Source organism: Pseudorca crassidens, chromosome 3, assembly GCF_039906515.1.
Source record: "Pseudorca crassidens isolate mPseCra1 chromosome 3, mPseCra1.hap1, whole genome shotgun sequence".
Lineage (NCBI taxonomy): Eukaryota > Metazoa > Chordata > Mammalia > Artiodactyla > Delphinidae > Pseudorca > Pseudorca crassidens.
The window spans coordinates 67213451-67233667 of NC_090298.1; the positions used below are offsets into that span (position 1 = coordinate 67213451).

The window sequence follows — 20217 nt, forward strand, 5'->3', positions numbered from 1 at the left end:
CAGCTGAGGTTACTTGCTTATCATATGTGAATTTCAGATGGTTAAACACCTATATTGTTCTGTTTCACAGCAACTGACAGAAGCAAGCTAATACCACCAGGCTCATATTCTATGGATTTCTGCTTTATTTACGTGTGGGCAACTGCTCACTTCACCCTCAATTCATTCCCATAAGTCTGGACAAATGAGCTAATCTAAAAAGTAAATCTGTTAAAACCAAAAGAACCAAAAACGAAAAAATAATGGATAAGTCAGCAATACTGGCGCAAATCCCAGAGATAGCATCCATTTCAGGAAACCACGGAATCACTGCACATAAAATGTTAATGTCAGAAGAGATTTTGTGATTAAGGTGTTGGCAAAAAACCCATTGTTATAATGGGTTAAGATTTGCATTAGAAAATAGAAATATATTTATTAAATCAACTAAATTATCAACTAAAAACTCAAAACAAACTGAATTTTGAAGTAAAAATACTTAAGCATCTGAATACATATATAAAAATATATGTAATTATAATCAAATATTTATACTATAAATAAAACTAGGATTATATAATATATGATGTTCTTTAACTTGCTTTCATTAATATATTGCACATATTTTCTATCTCAATATTATCAGTGAATATGGACAATAATAATATTTTATTTTATGGATAAACCATGATTTATTTAACTAAGTCTCTACTGAATGATATTTGGATGGATTCAGGGTTTTTCTCTTAGAAATACTATTTCAATGAATAATCAGACTCCATTTGAACAGCGGTAGAAACACGAAACAAAAATAAATGACCAAATAATTTCATTAAATAAATAAGAGCTCATAATCTTAAACACAATATAAAATATTCATTTTTTATAAATAAGGCTTTTAAAGGATCCTCTTTTATGCTGTCAGCCTATCTTTAGTAACATGCTTCTTAAATATATTGGACAATATTATATTTGTGACTTCTTCCTATGAAAGTTACCTCCCTTGAAATAGAGTTACTATTAATGGAGATCAAGTAAAAGTTCCAGTGACCGATGCCCAAGCACAAGACACAAGAGACAAAGAAATGGCTGAGCTGTGGGCTTGAGGAGATGCAGCCTTAGACTAATAGATTTCCCTGCCCATCACCCTCACCCCACTAGGGGGTATGTAGGGCTGTATACTGAATATAATATTCTTATATTAAATAATATAAAACTTCAACGTTTAAGAAAATTAATGGTGACTACTTGAAGACAGAAAATTACCTTATTATAAAATATTGGCATATAATGTGTGTGTGTGTGTGTATGCGCACAAGCAAGTATTTAATGATAGTTATTTCAAACATGACATTTATACCATTTATGATATCTGAGAAGCCTTTTAGTAAAATATCATTCCTTTTTCACTTCTCATATTCCAAAGAGGAATTCAGAAATTTTATGATGGCTTTGAAATGATGGGTTCCCAAAATACAGATCCACACATCTGGCTTAATTAAAATATCTTTTGAAACTCAAAAGATGAAGGGAAAAAACAGTGGAAGGTGTACCTTGAATAGAGCTGAGATATCTCTGGTGGACCTATCTGCTTCTCTTTGGTCAAGGGGAATTATTTTTTTCATGTAGCTTGAACTCATCCCAAGGACACTAACTATAAGCGATAAAGCACAGTCTCTGCTTGCCTATACAGAGCTCAATTAATCTAATGTGCCACTGACTTATTCAGCAGTGAGTTAATGACTGCTATAGAGGATTTTTTTCCTGCCTGTTCAAATAGAAGCTAAAATTAAATGCTTTCTTTTCAGAATCATTAGGACCTTCTTTAAAAGAAAATAGTCAGTGTATCTACATTCAGGTGTTAATCAAATGACATTGACAATGTAATTTCCCTATCTTCAGAACTTGTCTCCCTAGGATAAATTTTTCCTTAATTGGAACATCTTTAAGGAACTCAACTGATAAAAAAAAAGTGGACAGGTCTAACTTTAAGGCAATGAAATTGAATAAAAGTACAAGGCTATTCAGAGGGGGCCCAAGCCCCATTCTTCTTATCTTGAGGCTATTTTCAAGTTGTGAATGCACACTATTAACTTCTACTTTTCCAAACTGTCAAGAAACAGTTTAGGAAACAGCCTGTTCAGAAAACAGGGTGTAAGCGACTTTGCATAAATAAAAGTTTAAAATCAAACTGAAATTAAAGGTCACTTAGTCCAACCTGCCAATCAAAAATCTAAACATTGCTTCAAAACTTCTAGTGGCAGGGAACTCATAATCTCACAAAGAAACACATCATATCACTCTCCTAAAGACAGCGTCTGGAAAACAATGGAATAATGTGGCTTTCTTTGACATAACAGCCATTCACATATTTGAAGACAACTAACATATTCCCTATAATTCTCTTCTTAACTGAGACAAACATCTCCACTTAATTTCATAATCACGACGTACAACCTGGTCATCATTTTTGTTAACCTCCTCTTGATAAATTCAAATTTGTCAGGGTCTTTTAAAACATAGCAATACAAATGAAATCTTACAGCAACAAGAATTAGATGTCCAGAGGAGATCTAACTAGCAGAGAATACAATGGCGTTATTACCTGCCTTCTTCATGCTGCTGAAAGAATTAATTTCCTTTCTCCCCTTCCTCCAGCCTCATCTTATAGACCAATTCCTAGAACACTGGGTGCTACTAATCTTATCTCCTTTCTATCTGAGGGCAAGATTGGACAGGAAACAAAGAGGGGAAGGGAGACATGAGGTGAAGGTCAAGAGAGAACAGACTGGCTTGCAAGCCAGTATCTAAAAGTACCTTAGCAATAGGAAAAATTGCAAAAGTTTGAAACCAAGCAAAGCCCTAAAGGTATTTTTCCAATCTTTCATTTTCTCTCTAGCAAAGAATCTAGTTTGCATATATTTCATATGTAGTTGATTACGTTCACAGACAGGAAAACCAAACATTTGTCTTCATTGAAACAGTTTCCTTAGTGTCCAGGACTAGGTGTCCATCCAGATGGATATAAATATTTTGTGGTTTCTCATGGGATTTTCCACATGTCAATTGACATTTCTGTTCATAGGAGGGTCTCCTGAAAACTATTTTTGAAACTTTGCAGTTGCTTCTTTCAGCAATTAATTTTTGGTTATAAATTCTAGGTTAGAAATTAACACTAATTTCAGTCAATAAGCCACACTGAGCCTTTTCCAAATCAACTACCTATTAGACCAAGTCTTATTGAAAACAATCACAATAATTAATGAGTTGAAAAACAGGTTTATCTTGGAGGCAGAAAAAAACATAATGGGGAAAAAAAAACCCAACAGTACAATTTAATCCTCAAAAGAAAAGCCTGAGGTACTACTTAAAAATTATCACAAATTTTGTTAATAAGAGTTCTGTGTTGTTTTGTTTTTATAATGTTGGTATGCTTCAATTATACATTATAAAAAGAGATTACAGAATCATGTTCCTGGGATGATACTGTTAATAACATTGAAAACTATATTATGGAAATAGTTCAAGAGGATGACTAAAGGCCATATACAGTGTAGACCCAAACCACCTTCCTGTCTGGCTCCTCAGCATCTCTGCAAACACCAAATAATCTAGGTAACCACTAATGCTAATTCTTCCAGAAGGTTCCCATGTTTCTCATCTTTGTGCCTTTTATCATCCTGTATTTTGCTTAAAATGTTCCCACCAAATAATTTTACTGGTGAAGTACACTTCCAACCCAGCCCATCTCAAAAGCTATCTCACCCATGGAATCTGATTCCTAGGAATGGAAGTAACCTTTCCTCCTCTTGATACCTACAGCACTTTGTTCTCCTCTCAGGATGATTATTTTCTGCATTGTGTAATGACAATTGATGTGTGTGTTTTAGAGTCTTTCCCAAATTTATCTCAAGGTCAAGCTCTTTATCTTGGGGGCATAGATAAAGGGGAGGTTAGGCCCTGGGGGTCTGGAACAGCTCCAGAGATGCTCAATAACATTCATTAAATGGAAGATTCTACTGTTCTTTTCTGCTCTGTGATTCCATCTTTATGCAAAGCCACAAAGAGCTTATTGTTGATGTATCACATCTGAGAATCTGATATTAATATGTTGTCATAAATTCCAACTTTGTATTTATTATGCCTTTACAGGATTCCCATTTTGCAATCTTATAAAGAAAAATCAATTCATAAGTTATTTGCTGTAAGCATAAGAAAAGCTCTATTCCTGAAAGGCCAATTCCTAATTATGCAAACATTACTTACATTACTCATAATTTTCAAATAATAAAACATAGAGTTCTCTTTTTTCCCATAACAAATGAGGTGATTTGTCAAATTATACACTGAAGAAAAGAAAATTTTGAAAAATTAAAAGCTGACAGCTAAACTGCCCCAGTTTGCATATTCAAGCACAAGCAGAAAAAGTCCTGACATAAAAATAATAGGTCAGGATTTATTGGACACTTCAATAACGTTATTAATGACTGAAATGATGGAAGAATATTCAGGGACTTAGAAACTTGATTTCTGCATGTAACTTTTGAATTGTCTATAAGGTCTATCTATTTTTATTTACTTATTTTATAACTGCTACATAGCTCTTTTATAAGTCAGGAACTATTCTAAGAACCTTACATATACCAATTCAGTTAAATTGAACAAAACGTCTTTGAAGTTGGTACTATTATTACCTGGATTTTACAGGTAAGGAACGAAGGCATCAAGAGGTTAAGCAACTTGGCCAAAGTAACAGAGATAGTAAATAGAACAGTCAGAATTTGAATTCAGTATGGCTGAGTTCTTGATCACAACATCATGATGCAATTCTTTAGAGAATGTGTTCCTACAGAATGCCAAGAGCATGCTCAGCATGACAACACTGGACTAGAGGTTTTAATACTATTATTATTGTTATTATATCTCCAGGTTCTCTCACTGCTTCAAAGTATCCCTCCCCATATGTGTAACAGGTACACTTTAATTTGGACACAAACACTGGACTGTAGAAAAAGCATGGGACAAAATTTCAGGTTTAATGCCTGTTCTGCCCACCTTTGAGCAGGAATTCATGACCTTGGTATAATCATCGTGTTTATCACAGAATCCTTTTCCCATTTAACACTGAGATTGGTATTAGCTCAACTGGTTATTTCAAGATTATTGCAAGAATAATGCATACATTAGCCTTTTAATGGATAGAGTACTCTAAAAACACTATTAAAGGGGAAAGGTGAAAGAAAAAATGTCATTGGCATTATGGTGATTGGTAAATTTCATAAATGCCCCACTTCAATGTTCACTACATGATGACCTGATAACCAGAATGTCTTGTTGTGAGGTGAGACTTACCACGGAAGTTTTGGGTCAGGAAATCATTGTGGAGATAATATAGCTCAACCTCCGTAGTTGAATAATTAATGGAAGCTGACCTCAGAGCCCAGAGCATGTTGTGTGATGCACCCTGATTTATGCCATTTATGCCATTCAATCAATGACATTGATTGAAATAGAGCTGAGTTGACACAAACAACATGCGTCTTGTTATTGAAAATATTTAGTAGCTACTGTGTCGATGTGTAGCAGTAATGAGTTCTATACTCAATTGCTCTCTATGATTTGGATGAAGCACTTGGGGGTCTGATTTCTCAATTATAATTTTACCACGTAGAGACACTGTGGGGATTTATCAACATACTATGCAAAGAAGGTGCTAATTCTTGAAATTTGCTATATTTTCCCAGGATTAGTACTTAAGAAAACACCCTTATCTGTGGTTCTATCTTTTACTGAGGAACTGAAATTGTGTCCTCCTACTTTATTTTCCATGCTTTGATTAAAATAAAATAAACAGAAAATATTGATTATTGTCCATTTTAAATCATAGTTCAGTGAATTTTATTCTTTCAGAGGGAAAAATTAAATTCTGAAAAGGATTCTGCCCCAATTCTCTCTCATTATATGACTTATTTAAAAATTATGTGTTGCCACTGTACTTTAAGTAATATGGATTACAGAATTTGCCTTCACATAAATACTTTGATATATGTTGAAAAATAAATTGTCCTAGAGTACAAAGTTACCTTAAGGTGTCACCCAGTTTTCCTATGACTTCAGGCAGGGACTGTGGCCAAATAAGCCTTCACACACAATGACATCTACTTGAAACTCCTTGAGAAAAGTTTCATGCCTTCTATTTCATTGTAGTAACCCTTATGCTTTATTCTAGTAATTCCTTGTAACAAACAGTATGAGCCTAGCACATAGTAGGTGCCAATAAGATTTGTTGATCAATCTAATTTGCTAATATTAAAAACTACAGGGGGTTCTAATAGTTTTAAGAAATAAATATCAACCTATCAAAATACAAATTTCAATGAATTCTTAATGCTTTGTCTCTTTCTCTTCATTCATGTAACTAATGCTAAGTGGAAAGAAGAGAGCAAATGTTCCCTCATTCGTCCAAGAGCCTTTCACTTTCCATTAGAGTCATATTAATCTTTCCTTCACTTCCTACATTTATCTAACCTTCTTAGGCTCTCCTTACCCAGGCATTCTAAGTCTGTTCCATACTCTAGATGCTCTAGAGACATTTTTAAGTTTTCTTTGATAAAATGCCTGCTCCCTCTCTCATTGGTCTTACTTTTATAGAATAGCCTTTTCCTCACAGTTTTTACCCAACTGGACTTTCTATATGCCTATCTATAGTTTGTCATTTTTAAATGATTTATGGCATTATATAATAACTGTTTAAGTGAAAATAAAAGGGGATGCAGTCTTATTTAAAAAACATATTTGATAGGACAACAATCTCTTCTTTTGCTCTCCAAGTATATTTTTCTTCTCTTATTATACAAATCAAATAACTCCAAATGTACATTACTGTGATTAAGTAGATCTAAGCCCATTAAGATTTCTTTTCATTAAAACAACCATCATGATAAACTGTTTACCTTTCCTATACAATACTTATGATAGTAAAAGTTCTCAAATAACTCTTATCCCAACCATTTACTTTTAAGAATTTAGTCTAAGGAGACAATGGTGAATGTACACAAAATTTAGTTAGAAGAGTACGTACCAAAATGTTTATAATAGAGGAAATTTGCAAGTAACTTATATGTCCAAAAATAGGGACTGATATAGATTCCCAACAAACATATGAAAGGATGCTCAACATCACTAATCATTAGAAAAATGCAAATCAAAACTACAACGAGATATCACCTCACACCAGTCAGAATGGCCATCATCAGAAAATCTACAAACAATAAATGCTGGAGAGGGTGTGGAGAAAAGGGAACCCTCTTGCACTGTTGGTGGGGATGTAAATTGATACAGCCACTATGGAGAACAGTATGGAGGTTCCTTAAAAAACTACAAATAGAACTACCATATGACCCAGCAATCCCACTACTGGGCATATACCCTGAGAAAACCATAATTCAAAAACAGTCATGTACCAAAATGTTAATTGCAGCTCTATTTACAGTAGCCAGGACATAGAAGCAACCTAAGTGTCCATCATTGGATGAATGGATAAAGAAGATGTGGCACATATATACAATGGAATATTACTCAGCCATAAAAAGAAACGAAATTGAGTTATTTGTAGTGAGGTGGATGGACCTAGAGTCTGTCATACAGAGTGAAGTAAGTCAGAAAGAGAAAAACAAATACATATGGAATCTAAAAAAAAAAAAAATGGTTTTGAAGAACCTAGGGGCAGGACAGGAATGAAGACGCAGATGCAGAGAATGGACTTGAGGACATGGGGAGGGGGAAGGGTAAGCTGGGATGAAGTGAGAGAGTGGCATGGACATATATACACTACCAAATGTAAAACAGATAGCTAGCGAGAAGCAGCTGCATGGCACAGGGAGATCAGCTCGGGGCTTTGTGTCCACCTAGAGGGGTGGGATAGGGAGGGTGGGAGGGAGATACAAAAGGGAGGAGAAATGGGTATATATGTATATGTATAGCTGATTCATTTTGTTATAAAGCAGAAACTAACACACCATTGTAAAGCAATTATACTCCAATAAAGATGTTAAAAAAAAAATAGGGGCTGGCTGAATAAAATGAAGGTAAGTGATGGAATGTTAGCCTGATATTTTAAATAATGTCAGGAAAGAAGTTTTAATGAATTGGAAAGATTTTAATTTCATATCCTAAGTGAAAAAGAGTGATCAAAGAATATGCTATGTATAGTATGTTTTATGCACACATATGTATACACATAAACACAAGTAGACAATTTTATATAAACTGTCTACAATAGCAATTTAATTGTATATAATAGCAATTTAAATTGCTATCACTCTTTATATGACTGTATATGGCTATAGATACAGACATAGATAGAACTTTAGATGTAGGTAAATGATATAAAAGATAATGAAAGTATATATAACCTAGGATTATGATACTTTTTATTTACTTCTTTTATTTTATATTTCCTAAGTTTTCTTCTTTATTACTCTTGTAATGAAGAAAATCAATAATTCTATGTAAAATATAAATTCTTAAATATAGCTGGCTATGTCAAGATAAAAACAATGCACACACTGTTCACTTTTCTTCCTGTTAATGGTATTTAGCAACTCAACCTAAATTATGTTTTCATTTTCTTGTTTCTATTGTAATCATAGGAAGAAGATTTTGTTCATTCTCCAGCAACATATCAATTTCCCTGAAATGATTAGATTTTAACACCTTGTCACAATTGGTTAAAAACAATGTTATTTTTAAATGACTTGCTCTGTTTAGGATACCGTGGGTTGATGGGTACTTAATTCAACTGAAAGGAAACAAATAATAGCTATAATTGTTAAAATCAAGCAATAGATTAATGGTGAAAAATCAATGAAGAAGATAAAACCAAGTAACAGTAGAGAAGGTTTTAAAGATTGTTGGGCATGTTTTCTCTATTTTATAAGTCATTTGCAAGTCTCCTGTAGACCTCTTTTCCACTAAATTGGAAGAGAAAAATTTCCCAGAGTTTAATGCTAAATATGTCATTTAGCCTATCACTTTAAAATAGTACTTTTCATAAATATGCAGAATTGTACATTTTGGTAGTGCCACAACCAATTTCATGCCACTCCATTTGGAATCTGAATAAAAGGAAAAATTAATGTCACTTTGCATTTTCACTTTTCTAATTTCTTCAATGTATTTCCCTAAAATAAACAGAAAATAATCAAGCTTTTCCTTTTAAAAGAGTTTTTACTTTTTCCTCCCTTATAAAAAATAGAGGATTTTTTTGATAAAAATCAGTGTTACTAAAATTTTTGTATTCATAACTAGTAACATAAATATCCACAAACATATCTATATGTTTACCAACTTTTTGCACTGCCAATAAAAACTGTTAAAAAATCGAATAAAAAGAAAAGCAACTAACATTCTATGGTAAATTATAAAACTGGCTATAAATTCTTCCCTTCTTGCATCCTCGCCTTTGCAACATGAAGTGGCAAATCTTCCCATCAAAACTGTAGTTAGCTAATGTGACACAGGCTGAGGTTTGATAAGTGCTTGTAATTGTGATTTGATCTTTCTCACTGCTCTTGGGACCTTCCCACCACCACTATGTAAGGAAGCTTGATCTATCAGAGACAAGCCATACTAGCCAAGCCATCTTCAACTATCCAGTACCAGTGAACCAGAATACCACTTAAGTGACTTACAAAATTTTGAGATGAATTGTTGTTTAAAGCCTCTAAATTTGTGATTTGTTAAGCAGAACAAGCTTAATGATACACATCTACTATCGCTTCATTCACGAAGTATTTATTCTGGTTTAAATGGTATACAACAAAAAAGAATTAATTTGTTACATTAATTTGTTGTCTTTTCCTGAAAATAAAAGCCTTACCACAAATTGGCACTCATCTTTTGACTGGGCAAGAGAGGATTTCTGTTCTTGATATTTTCTGAAGTCCTTTGATGTTATACATGTGTTTTCTGAGGTTAGTATATAAATGTTAGGGCTTGGAATTGCAAGCTAACAAACTCTGATTATTATTATTAACAGTAAATTAGAACCACTTTAAAATTAATAAGCTGGTTTATAAGCTATGTTATAGAAATTTAAATATATATAAAACAAAATTATTTTTCTATAATATATGCAAAATAAATGGCAAAACATTTCTCTTAAATTATTAATTCTGTCATTTAAATGTACAATTCTATTTGTAAGAACACATTTAATCATTTTTATTAACAAAAAAGTAAGTAAACATAACTCTGAAAATAAATGCCTTTGACTCTTATTGACTGAGAAATTTCTAAGCTATCATCCATGGCTAGCAGCTTTTGAGAAACTATTTTAGTGTATGCAGAATAGCTCTCATTATAATTTCTAGAAATATGGATTCAATCATGAGCTATCTTTCCTTAGTCCAAGAAGTAATCTTAAGGGGAAAAAAAACCCTGACAATTACTCATAATTTCATCTAATATATGAATAATTTAACTGATATTTACCAAATCTCTCATTTGGTAACCAAAGTTCAGAAATCTAAAAGTAGCCTCACTCTACCCAAGAGATCTACTTAAAGCTTATCAATATTCTGATATTTCACGCTCACTAACAAGAAGTCTTTTAGACAGACTCAGCCTCTACTATAATACTTGAAATTCTGACACTGGTCATCTTCTAAAAGATAAACGTGAATATGGTTATTCATGGTGCAAGACGTACAGTGGAAATTGGTGTGTATTTTTTATTTTTTTTAGTTTTTATGAGATACTTCGTGTTTCTGGGGCAAATGTAACCAATTTCTCATAATGAAATGGAAGCAGAAGGATATTTAGAGAAAACCTGATTAGAAGCCAATGAAATGACAGACAGGATAAAGAGGAAGAACTAGAAATGAAATTATATGCTTTGTTTCCCTGTACTGAACTACTCTCAGAAACACAGGTACTTTGAAATCTTTCTAAAAGTGATGATGGATTTTAAATTACTACAAAATTCCAATGTTTATGTCCTCTGTTGCCAGAATGATAGTTTTAATAGGTTAAGCGTGTGCTAAATATCATTAAAATATCTATATGAGTCATCTGATTTAGTTTATTCTTAGTAAAACACAAGCTTAGGTTTTATATCATATTTCTGAATCATAATGCCATTATAGTTCTATTTTAAAGGAAAACCCCCCTTGGCCCAAATCCCTCTTTAGTTACTGTCCTCATCTGCCATCTGTATGCAGTGAAAGTGTCTTAGCTCTTTCTGTTAGAACATCAACCTTTCGGTCTTTCCTAATAGTCCTATCCAAAAATAACCTCCTTTTATTCTACCTCACACTTGTCTTTATTTTTTTTTATTTATTTATTTTGCGGTACGCGGACCTCTCTCTGTTGTGGCCTCTCCTGTTGCGGAGCACAGGCTCCGGACGCGCAGGCTCAGCGGCCATGGCTCACGGGCCCAGCCGCTCCGTGGCACGTGGGATCTTCCCGGACCGGGGCACGAAGCCGTGTCCCCTGCAGCGGCAGGCAGACTCTCAACCACTGCGCCACCAGGGAAGCCCTTGTCTTTCTTTTTAATAGAGCTTACCATGATAAGTGTAGTAGTTTACTGTCTAGTTCCCCTTTTGACTAGAAGATTTGTGAAGGCAAAGCCTCTTTTTTAATGGTCATATCCTCACTGCCAGGAAGAGTGTCTAACACATAGTATGTGCTCGCTAAATATTTGATGGATGGGCAAATAAATGAATAAATTGATGAATGTTTGTTATAGTCATTTTTAAAAATTAAAGACTACTTTTTTACAGCAGTTTTAGATTCACAGCAAAATAGAGGAAGGTAAAGAGATTTCCCATATGGTCTCTGACGCCGCACAAGCACCTCTCCCATCATCACCACTCCCCACCAAAATGGTACATTTGCTACAACTGATGAACGTACATTTACCCATTATAATCATCCAAAGTTTATAGGTTGCATTAGGGCTTACTCTTGGTGTTGTACATTGCATGGGTTTGGACAAGTGCATAATAACATGTATCCAATGTTACAGTATCATACAGAGTATTTTCATTGCCCTAAAATCTTTGGTCTATTGCTATTCATCCCTACCACCCTGCCCCAGCATCCACTGATCTTTTTACCGTCCCCAGTTCTGCCTTTCCCAGAAGGTCATCTATGATTCATACAGTATGTAGTCTTTTCAAACTGGCTGTTTCACTTAGTCATATGCATTTAAGCTTCCTCCATGTCTGCTCATGATTTGATAGTTCATTTTTTAAAGAGCTGAATAATACTCCATTGTCTGGATGTACCACAATTTATGTATTCACATACTGAAGGACATCTTGGTGGCTTCCAAGTTTTGTCAGTTACAGATAAAACTGCTATAAGCATCCGTGTGCACGTTTTTGCGTGGACATAAGTTTCCAACTTCTTTTGGTAAATACCAAGGAGCATGATAGCTGGATCACATGGTAAGAGTATGTTTTGCTTTGTAAGAAACTGCCAAACTATTTTCAAAAATGGCTGCACCACTTTTGCATTCTCACCAGCAATGAATGAGAGTTTCTACTGCTCTAGATGCTTTCCAGCATTTGGCATTGTCAGTGTTCTAGATTTTGGTCATTCTGATAGGTGTGTAGTGGTATCTCATTGTTTTAATTTGCATTTCCCTGACGACACGTGGTGTGGAACATCTTTTCATATGCTTATCTGCCATCTGTATGTCTTCTTTGGCGAGGTGTTTTTAAGGCTTTTGGTTCATTTTTTAAATCAAGCTGCTTGCTTTCTTATTGTTGAGTTTTAAGAGTTCTTTGTATATTTTCGAGAACAGCCAAGATTTTTTTTGGAGAACAGCTATGTTTTTTCCAAATATGCTCTCCCAGTTTGTGGCTTACCTTCTTATTCTCTTGACACTGTCTTTCACAGAGCAGAAGTTTGATAAAGCCCAGCTTATCAATTCTTTCTTTCATGGATTATGTCTTTGGTGTTGTATTAGAAAAGTTATCTTCATACTCAAAGTCTTCTAGATTCTCTCTCATGTTATTTCCTAGGGGTTTTATAGTTTTGCACTTTACATTTAGGTCTATGATCCATTTTTTTAAATTGAAGTATAGTTGATTTATAATGCTGAGTTAATTTCTGCTGTACAGCAAAGTGATTCAGTTATACATATTACACACACACACACACACATATATATATACACACACACACATTTGGTCCATTTTGAATTAACTTTCTGTGAAGGACATCTATGTCTATATTCATTTTTTTGCATGTGAATGTCCAGTTGTTCCAGCACCATTTGTAGAGAAGACTCCCTTTGCTCCTTGTATTTCCTTTGTTCCTTTGTCAATGACCAGTTGACTATATTAATATATATCTATTTCTGAACTCTTCATTCTGTTCCATTGATCTATTTGTCTATTTTTTCTTGATACCACACCGTCTTGAGTACTATAGCCTTACAGTAAGTCTTGAAGTCAGGTATTATATCATTCCTCCAACTTTGCTCTTCTCCTCTAATATTCTGCTGGCTATTCTGTATCTCTTGCCTCTCCATATAAGCTCTTGAATCAGTTTGTTGATACGTACAAAATAACTTCTTGAGATGTTGATTGGGATTGCTTGAATCTATAGATCAATTTGGGAAAAACTGACATCTTGACAATACTAAGTCTCCCTATCCATGAACACAAATACCTCTCCATTTATTTAGTTCTTCTTTGATTTCATTCATCAGAGTTTTAAATATCTAATTATTTAATTTCTGTGGGTGCTAGCTTAAATAGTACTATGTTTTTTAATTTCAAATTCCACTTGTTCATTGCTGTTATATAGGAAGATGATTTACTTTTGTATATTAACCTTGCATCCTGCAACTTTGCTATAAATCCTCATTAGTTCCAGGAGGATTTTTTTTTTGTTGACTCTAGGATTTTCTAAATGATTATGTCATCTGTGAACAAAGACAGCTTTATTTCTTTCTTTCCAATCTGTATACTTTTATTTCCTTTACTTGCCTTATTGCATTACATAGCACTTCCAGTACAATATTAAAACGGAGTGGTGAGAGGGGCCATCCTTGCCTTGTTTCTGATCTTAGTGGGAAAGCTTTGAATTTCTCATCATTAAGTATGATGGTAGCTGTAGGTTTTTTATAGATATTCTTTATCAAGTTGAGGAAGTTCCCCTGTATTCCTAGCTACTTTTAAAAAAATTTCCTCTAAATCTTCCATGTGCCACAACCTAGCTCTTTCCTCACAACTCCAGCAAAATTGATCTTGGCAAGATCATCCATAAGTCACATGTAATCAATGTGTTTACCTTGGTCAACTTCTCCACAGTATTTGACATTGTTGACCACTCTTTCCTGTCTACCCTTAACTTTTGGGGCACAATGCTTTCCTGGTTTCTCTTCTATCTCCCTAACTACTCCTTCTCAGTCTTCTTTATAGCTTTTACTTTCTCTACCTATTGCTTAATTATTGATGAACCTCTCATCAGTTTCCATTTCTTGGTCCTCTCTTCTTTTCACAAGTTATTCTGCTTCTGGACGGATTCATACAGTCCCTGAGCTTAAATCACTGTCTATATAATTATGACTTCCAAATCTATGCCGGACTTCTTTACGAATGTCTAGCAGATTCCTCAAATTCAGTATGTGAAATACTCAGCTCATTCCAATCCAGTGTATCCTCAATTTTCACTGTCTCAGTAAATGGCCCCAAGTTGCTCAGGCCAGAAATTTGAGATGTTTCTTCTTTACTCCTCCCTTTATGCAAACCCCTTTTATCCAGTAACCCCATAAGTCATGAAAATTTATCTGTTGTATCCTTTAAATACTTATTGACTCCTCTCCATTCTCTTTGTTACTACACTGACCCAGGCTAAGATCGTCAAGTCTGACCTGGTCTCTGCAGTAGACTACAAATTGTCCCCTGCCATACTCTGCTCTATTTTTTTCCCCATATTGCAGTGACAGTGATCTTCTAAAAGTGCAAATCCTCTCCATCACTCTTAGAACGAAGTCCAAATTCCACAAAACATCATGCAACCCTGCAGAATCTGCCACCATCACCAACTCCAGACTCATTAATGGCCATCATGTCTCTCCACTTTTAAGCCACAGTAAATTTCTTTCAGTTCATGGAATTATGACTTTTCTTATATCCTGGTTTTCCTAAAAATTATTTCCTCTGTCTGGAATACTTTTAGCCTTCTGCCTGGTAGATTAAAATTATTTTTTAGAATTATGTCAAAATATTTTTTTTTCAGGTAGGCATGCATTCTCTGACACCTAGCTTAAAAGAGGACACCTGCTTTATATTCTAATGGCTCTATCTACTTCTCCTATTACAATACCCATCATATTTACCTACTTATTTATCTGCTTTCCTAGATAAACAGTAATTCCTGTAAATTTGTTTACCAATGCATCTCTACCATTAGGTAACTACTACTTAGTCATGTGCTAAATAAATATTTAAGAATAAATGAAAACTAAGATTTTATTTTTTTTAAGTCAATCACTTACTATGTCCTCTTTGGTTGCATTAATATACTATGCAATTGAGTTTTAAAATATATATTTGTTATTAGTTTACAGAAATACTCTGATAGCATACAGAGGAGAATTATACCATGGAACTTGGACAATTTAATAATTCCCAAGGTTTCCATATATGAATGCTAGAATGTTCACTAGTAATAGAAATTTTTCTATGAAATAAATGTGTCAACATTTGGCTCCAAACTACACAGTGCCATTCAAGAACGTGAGCAAGTAACTGGGGAGTAATTAGGGTCTTAACCACATGGTGCTTATCTACCAGTCCCCTGGAGAAGGTTGCACTGTCCGCTGCACGTCTATGTAAACACTGGTAAATCTGGCTGATGTCTTCAAATCAGAAGATGCTAACTAGGCTCTTTTCCTTCCCTTTGCTCATAGAAATGCTTTCCTATTGCCTTTTGTGGATGTCAGAAGTGAGTTTTCATAACTCTAAGAGGCTGAGAACATCACGGTCTGTAGGTATGTCTGTATAAGGGGGATGTGTGTGTGTGCTGGGTGGGCAGACAAAGAGACAGGGAGTGATAGAGAGAGATAAAGTATGGATATTGGAGTACACAGCCAGATCAAGAATTAAGTACAAAAAAGAGCAATGCTGCCTAGTGAATGAAGTTCACAAATCTGAGCAAGTTAATTTCTCCAAACTTCCACAGGTAGCATAGGAATGTAAGTGATGTGAGGACTGGTCACAAAGGGAGTAAAGTGTTTTGTGCTTACCTGACACTAGATGCTTTGAGAGGGAAGAGTAAAAGTCCAAAAATGGATGAGGCTCTCTTTGAAATAAGTAGCATCAAGAACTTATAATAAGTCTACTGCAAATTAATGAAGTTTGAGGTGAAATCAAGAATCAACTTTTATCTCTGAGAGTAGCATATGTTTGAAATTTCCCTCTCCAAATGCACTACAATAGAGTATATTTTTGATTGTAGTATAGAATAATAATAATTTTTAAAGTTAGGTCAAAATGCAAGTTTTAATAAGGTGATTTAGAACTTCATATAATCACAAAATATATATGATTCAAAAGGCTAGCAGCATATCTCCATCTTTGCAAGGATTAATGTTAAAGTAAAAATACAGCAATGGTGACAGTTCAACTCTTTTGTCTTTTATGATATCATATCAAAATACCTATAGCTTTTGAGGTTTTTCTGGTATAAAATTCTAGCATTACACTCTGCTCTTCTGCACTGGTGCTACCCAACAGCAGGGAAACAACAACAGCAATGTCCCAGAAATGTTCCAGAAAAGTGGTAGATTTTTTAAATTAAAAAGGCAGGATTGTCTTTAATGATCTAATGTTCATATACTTTGTACCAATAATTAGTTTTAAAGACACGAAAAAAATAAGGTAGGCTAGATATTAAAGCATTGCTATTATTTTTATTCAATAAATACTTAGTATTCCCTGATTATATGCAAGAGTTAACAAAGAGGTAGAAGAAATGTGAGGTGTTTTAATAACAGAATAATGAATCTAAGTAAAACTTAATTCTATAAGCATTTGATTTCTCAAAGTCTCATTGAACTAAGAGGAATATGGCAGTACGTTTAGTTTTTAAAGTGTTGCAGCCTATAGTATCATTCTTCTGATAAAATGACAAATGTTGAATTAATGTTTAAAAATATGGCCTGAAGTATTCAAGTATTTACTTCAAAAATCTATAAAGATAATGGTTTCTTAATTATTTAAACACATTTGCCTCTTCATTTCCAGATTTGGCTCTTACAAAGTAGCAACAGAAACATTATATACTGCAAATCTAAGGCACTGCCGATTTGGGGTCAGTGGGCTTAAAATATAACTCTTTTTTATGCTATTCATATATTCCTGTTGGGAATATTTATCATTCTAATTTTCTTCAGAGATATAGACTTTTGTGAGGATAGAATTCTCATATTAAATTCTGAAACTCACTGTACATATTTGGAGACTTGGTCAAAGTGGTTACAACAGTTTTATTTCTATGGCACTGAATCAAATCCCCGAAAATAACAGCAAGTTAATAAAAGCCTTAAAAGAGAATTGTCTTTGAAATGAATCAAATGAACATAGTACTTTTCAGCAATAATATAATTAACTTTTTCGAGTGTAATACATTCATACCAATGTAACATAAAAATACAAGGAAAACACATTTAAAAAATAAAGCACACTAAAATGCAATTAATAGTGGCCAAAAATGGCTGGTTAGTGGTTTTATTTAATTATTCTTTCATTCATTCAACCAAGTTATTGGGTATTGGGCTCCTACTACACATAAAGGAACTAGTTAGGTGCATTAGATACAATGGTGAGTAACTCACACTGATCCCTTCCTGTAGACAGAACTACTTTTCTTCTTCAAAACTATTTTTGAAAAGCTATGGACATCTCTGACTTTTCCAAGGTTTATGCTGGCTGACTGAACTTTAATCCAATACATGTTTGGTTTCCCTATATCGAACAGATATAGTTCACTTTCTTCTTCTTTTACTGACATGAAAAAGATTTTCTTCCAACTTAACCATGGTATTACTTTTAATCAGAGAAAAAACCTCTATACAAATTTATGTAGTGCTAAATTATTTAAAGTACCGATATCTTCTTAATGGAGAACTATTTGGAAATTATGGAAGCCACCCTGAATCCACAACTATACATGCCAATGAAGTACTTCACAGATGAAAAACATTTTGAAATGTGATCACTGACTAATATTTGCCAAGCGTGTTTTTGAGACTTTGAAGAACAATGCAGCTAGAATATTTTTTCTTTCATCATGTATTTATAGTCTTAGAAAAGTAATGATTAGAACAGCTACAAAATACTGATGAATATTTTCAATCACTAAAATAAGTTCTATTTTATTCAGAGTGACTATCTAACTTGAATAAATTGACTTGGGAATTGCTTTCCAGTGAAAATAAAATTTAAATATATATTAATATTAGAAAAATAAATTTACTATATTCAAGTAGTACGTGTAGTGCCTTTAAAGTATAATGTTAATCACTAAAATATATTTTTAAATTTTTTGAGAGCACTATGAATAAAAATATACTTTAAATATAAAATAAAAATGTTAAAATTAAGAGGCCCACAGAGAAGTAAACTAATTAGCAACACGTAAGAATCTTATACAGAGTACCCATAATGCACAGACAACCAAATTTGTCAGTCACTCATGAAAACAAAGAGGATAACTATTGAAATGCTTAAATCTTACACTTACCAACCTCCACAACACTAGAGCAATTGGGATCTGTGAAGCCATCTGGGCACTCGCAGGAAAAGGAATCATCAGACAATCCTGACACACAGATACCTCCATTTTCACACGGATTGTGATCACAAATATCACCTGAGGAACAAAGAAACAGATATTGACTTTTCTTGCCTTAGGGAGTGAACTGTACTATTTCACATACCCCACTCATCTTCCTTTGGTAAAGTCACCATACTATTTATATTTATAGGCAAGACCCATTTGAAACCATGTGCTTCTAAGAGAGATGGTATGTAACATGGTAAAAATTAAATTTTACGATTCAAACACTGCATGTTGAATTGCATACTAAAAGCGATTAACTCAGGTTGGGTCCCTTCATTACATGTAAATGAAATATTGTCTAATTTGTTAAAGAAGATTAACTGAAATATCTGTGGTTGACTGGTTTATTAATTATTCCAATAAATAACCTATCTATATCCACACGCTTTGCTCTGTAACTTTGCAATTTCTCTCGATAAAGGGCTGGGGTTTATTTCTTGATCCCTAGAGTCTGGGCTTGTCCATGTGACTTGCTTTGGCCAATAGGATGTTAGGAGATCTGAAGTCAGCTGAGGTTTGAAAAACCACTTGAATATTTCTGCTTCCTCTCTTAGAACCCTGCAACCGCCCTGAGAATAAAATCTCTCTCTTGCTTGAGAGAGTTGAGAGAAACATGGGAGGAAAGAGAAATAAGCTGTGCGGTAACAAAAACCTAAAATATGTGGCCTTGGTTTTGATACTGGTGGCAGATGGAATCCGGAAAGGCACTGAAAGAATGGCTACAGGAGGCTAGAAAAGGAGCTCTCCCTGCTATATAGAGAGAAGCAGTTGGTAAAACTATCACCTGAGGATACTTGGGTGATAGAAAATGTACCTAATAAACTTCTGTATATGAGTAATAAGATTTGTAGTCAGAATGTTAAAGTGTCACTTGACTCTTAATAGCTGTATCTGATAAGGCACTACAAGAAAGAGACATGCTAAATAAAGAACTGATGATTTTGAAAGTAAAGAAAAGGAATAGAGAGGCACCAGGACTTGTGATAGAAAATAATTTCTCAACTTCAGCCTCTCAAACCAGTGAAAGATCAAATCCAGAGCTTTGTCAGAAAGATGGCCTCAACATAAATATAAAATGAAGGATGTAGCTACAAAACCTTTGTGAAAACATTTCATATAATTCAGGTGTAGCCTGAAAGAATCTCTCAGCTAAATAAAAAAGGAATTCTAGAAATCTTAAGGGTGTTATCCCTGAGTAACTTAAAATACACAAAGTAGCACAAAGTAGATTAAGTCTGGAGGGAAAAACAGGGATCAGAGAGTCACGGGCATGCCTTTATTTATTTATTTTTTAACAACTTTACTGGAGTATAATTGCTTTACAATGTTGTGTTAGTTTCTGCTGTATAACAAAGTGAATCAGCTATACGTATA

At 34.0% G+C, this 20217-nt stretch overlaps 1 protein-coding gene across 2 annotated transcripts in view; it reads right to left on the bottom strand.

Moving 5' to 3' along the window:
* The window catches only part of EDIL3 (EGF like repeats and discoidin domains 3), a 426053-nt gene that overhangs the window by 283566 nt on the left and 122270 nt on the right, over nt 1-20217 (bottom strand). For both annotated transcript variants that reach the window (XM_067731176.1, XM_067731177.1), the window contains exon 2: nt 18745-18873. In XM_067731176.1, the coding sequence (XP_067587277.1) occupies nt 18745-18873 (129 nt within the window). The remainder of the gene's footprint in view (nt 1-18744; nt 18874-20217) is intronic.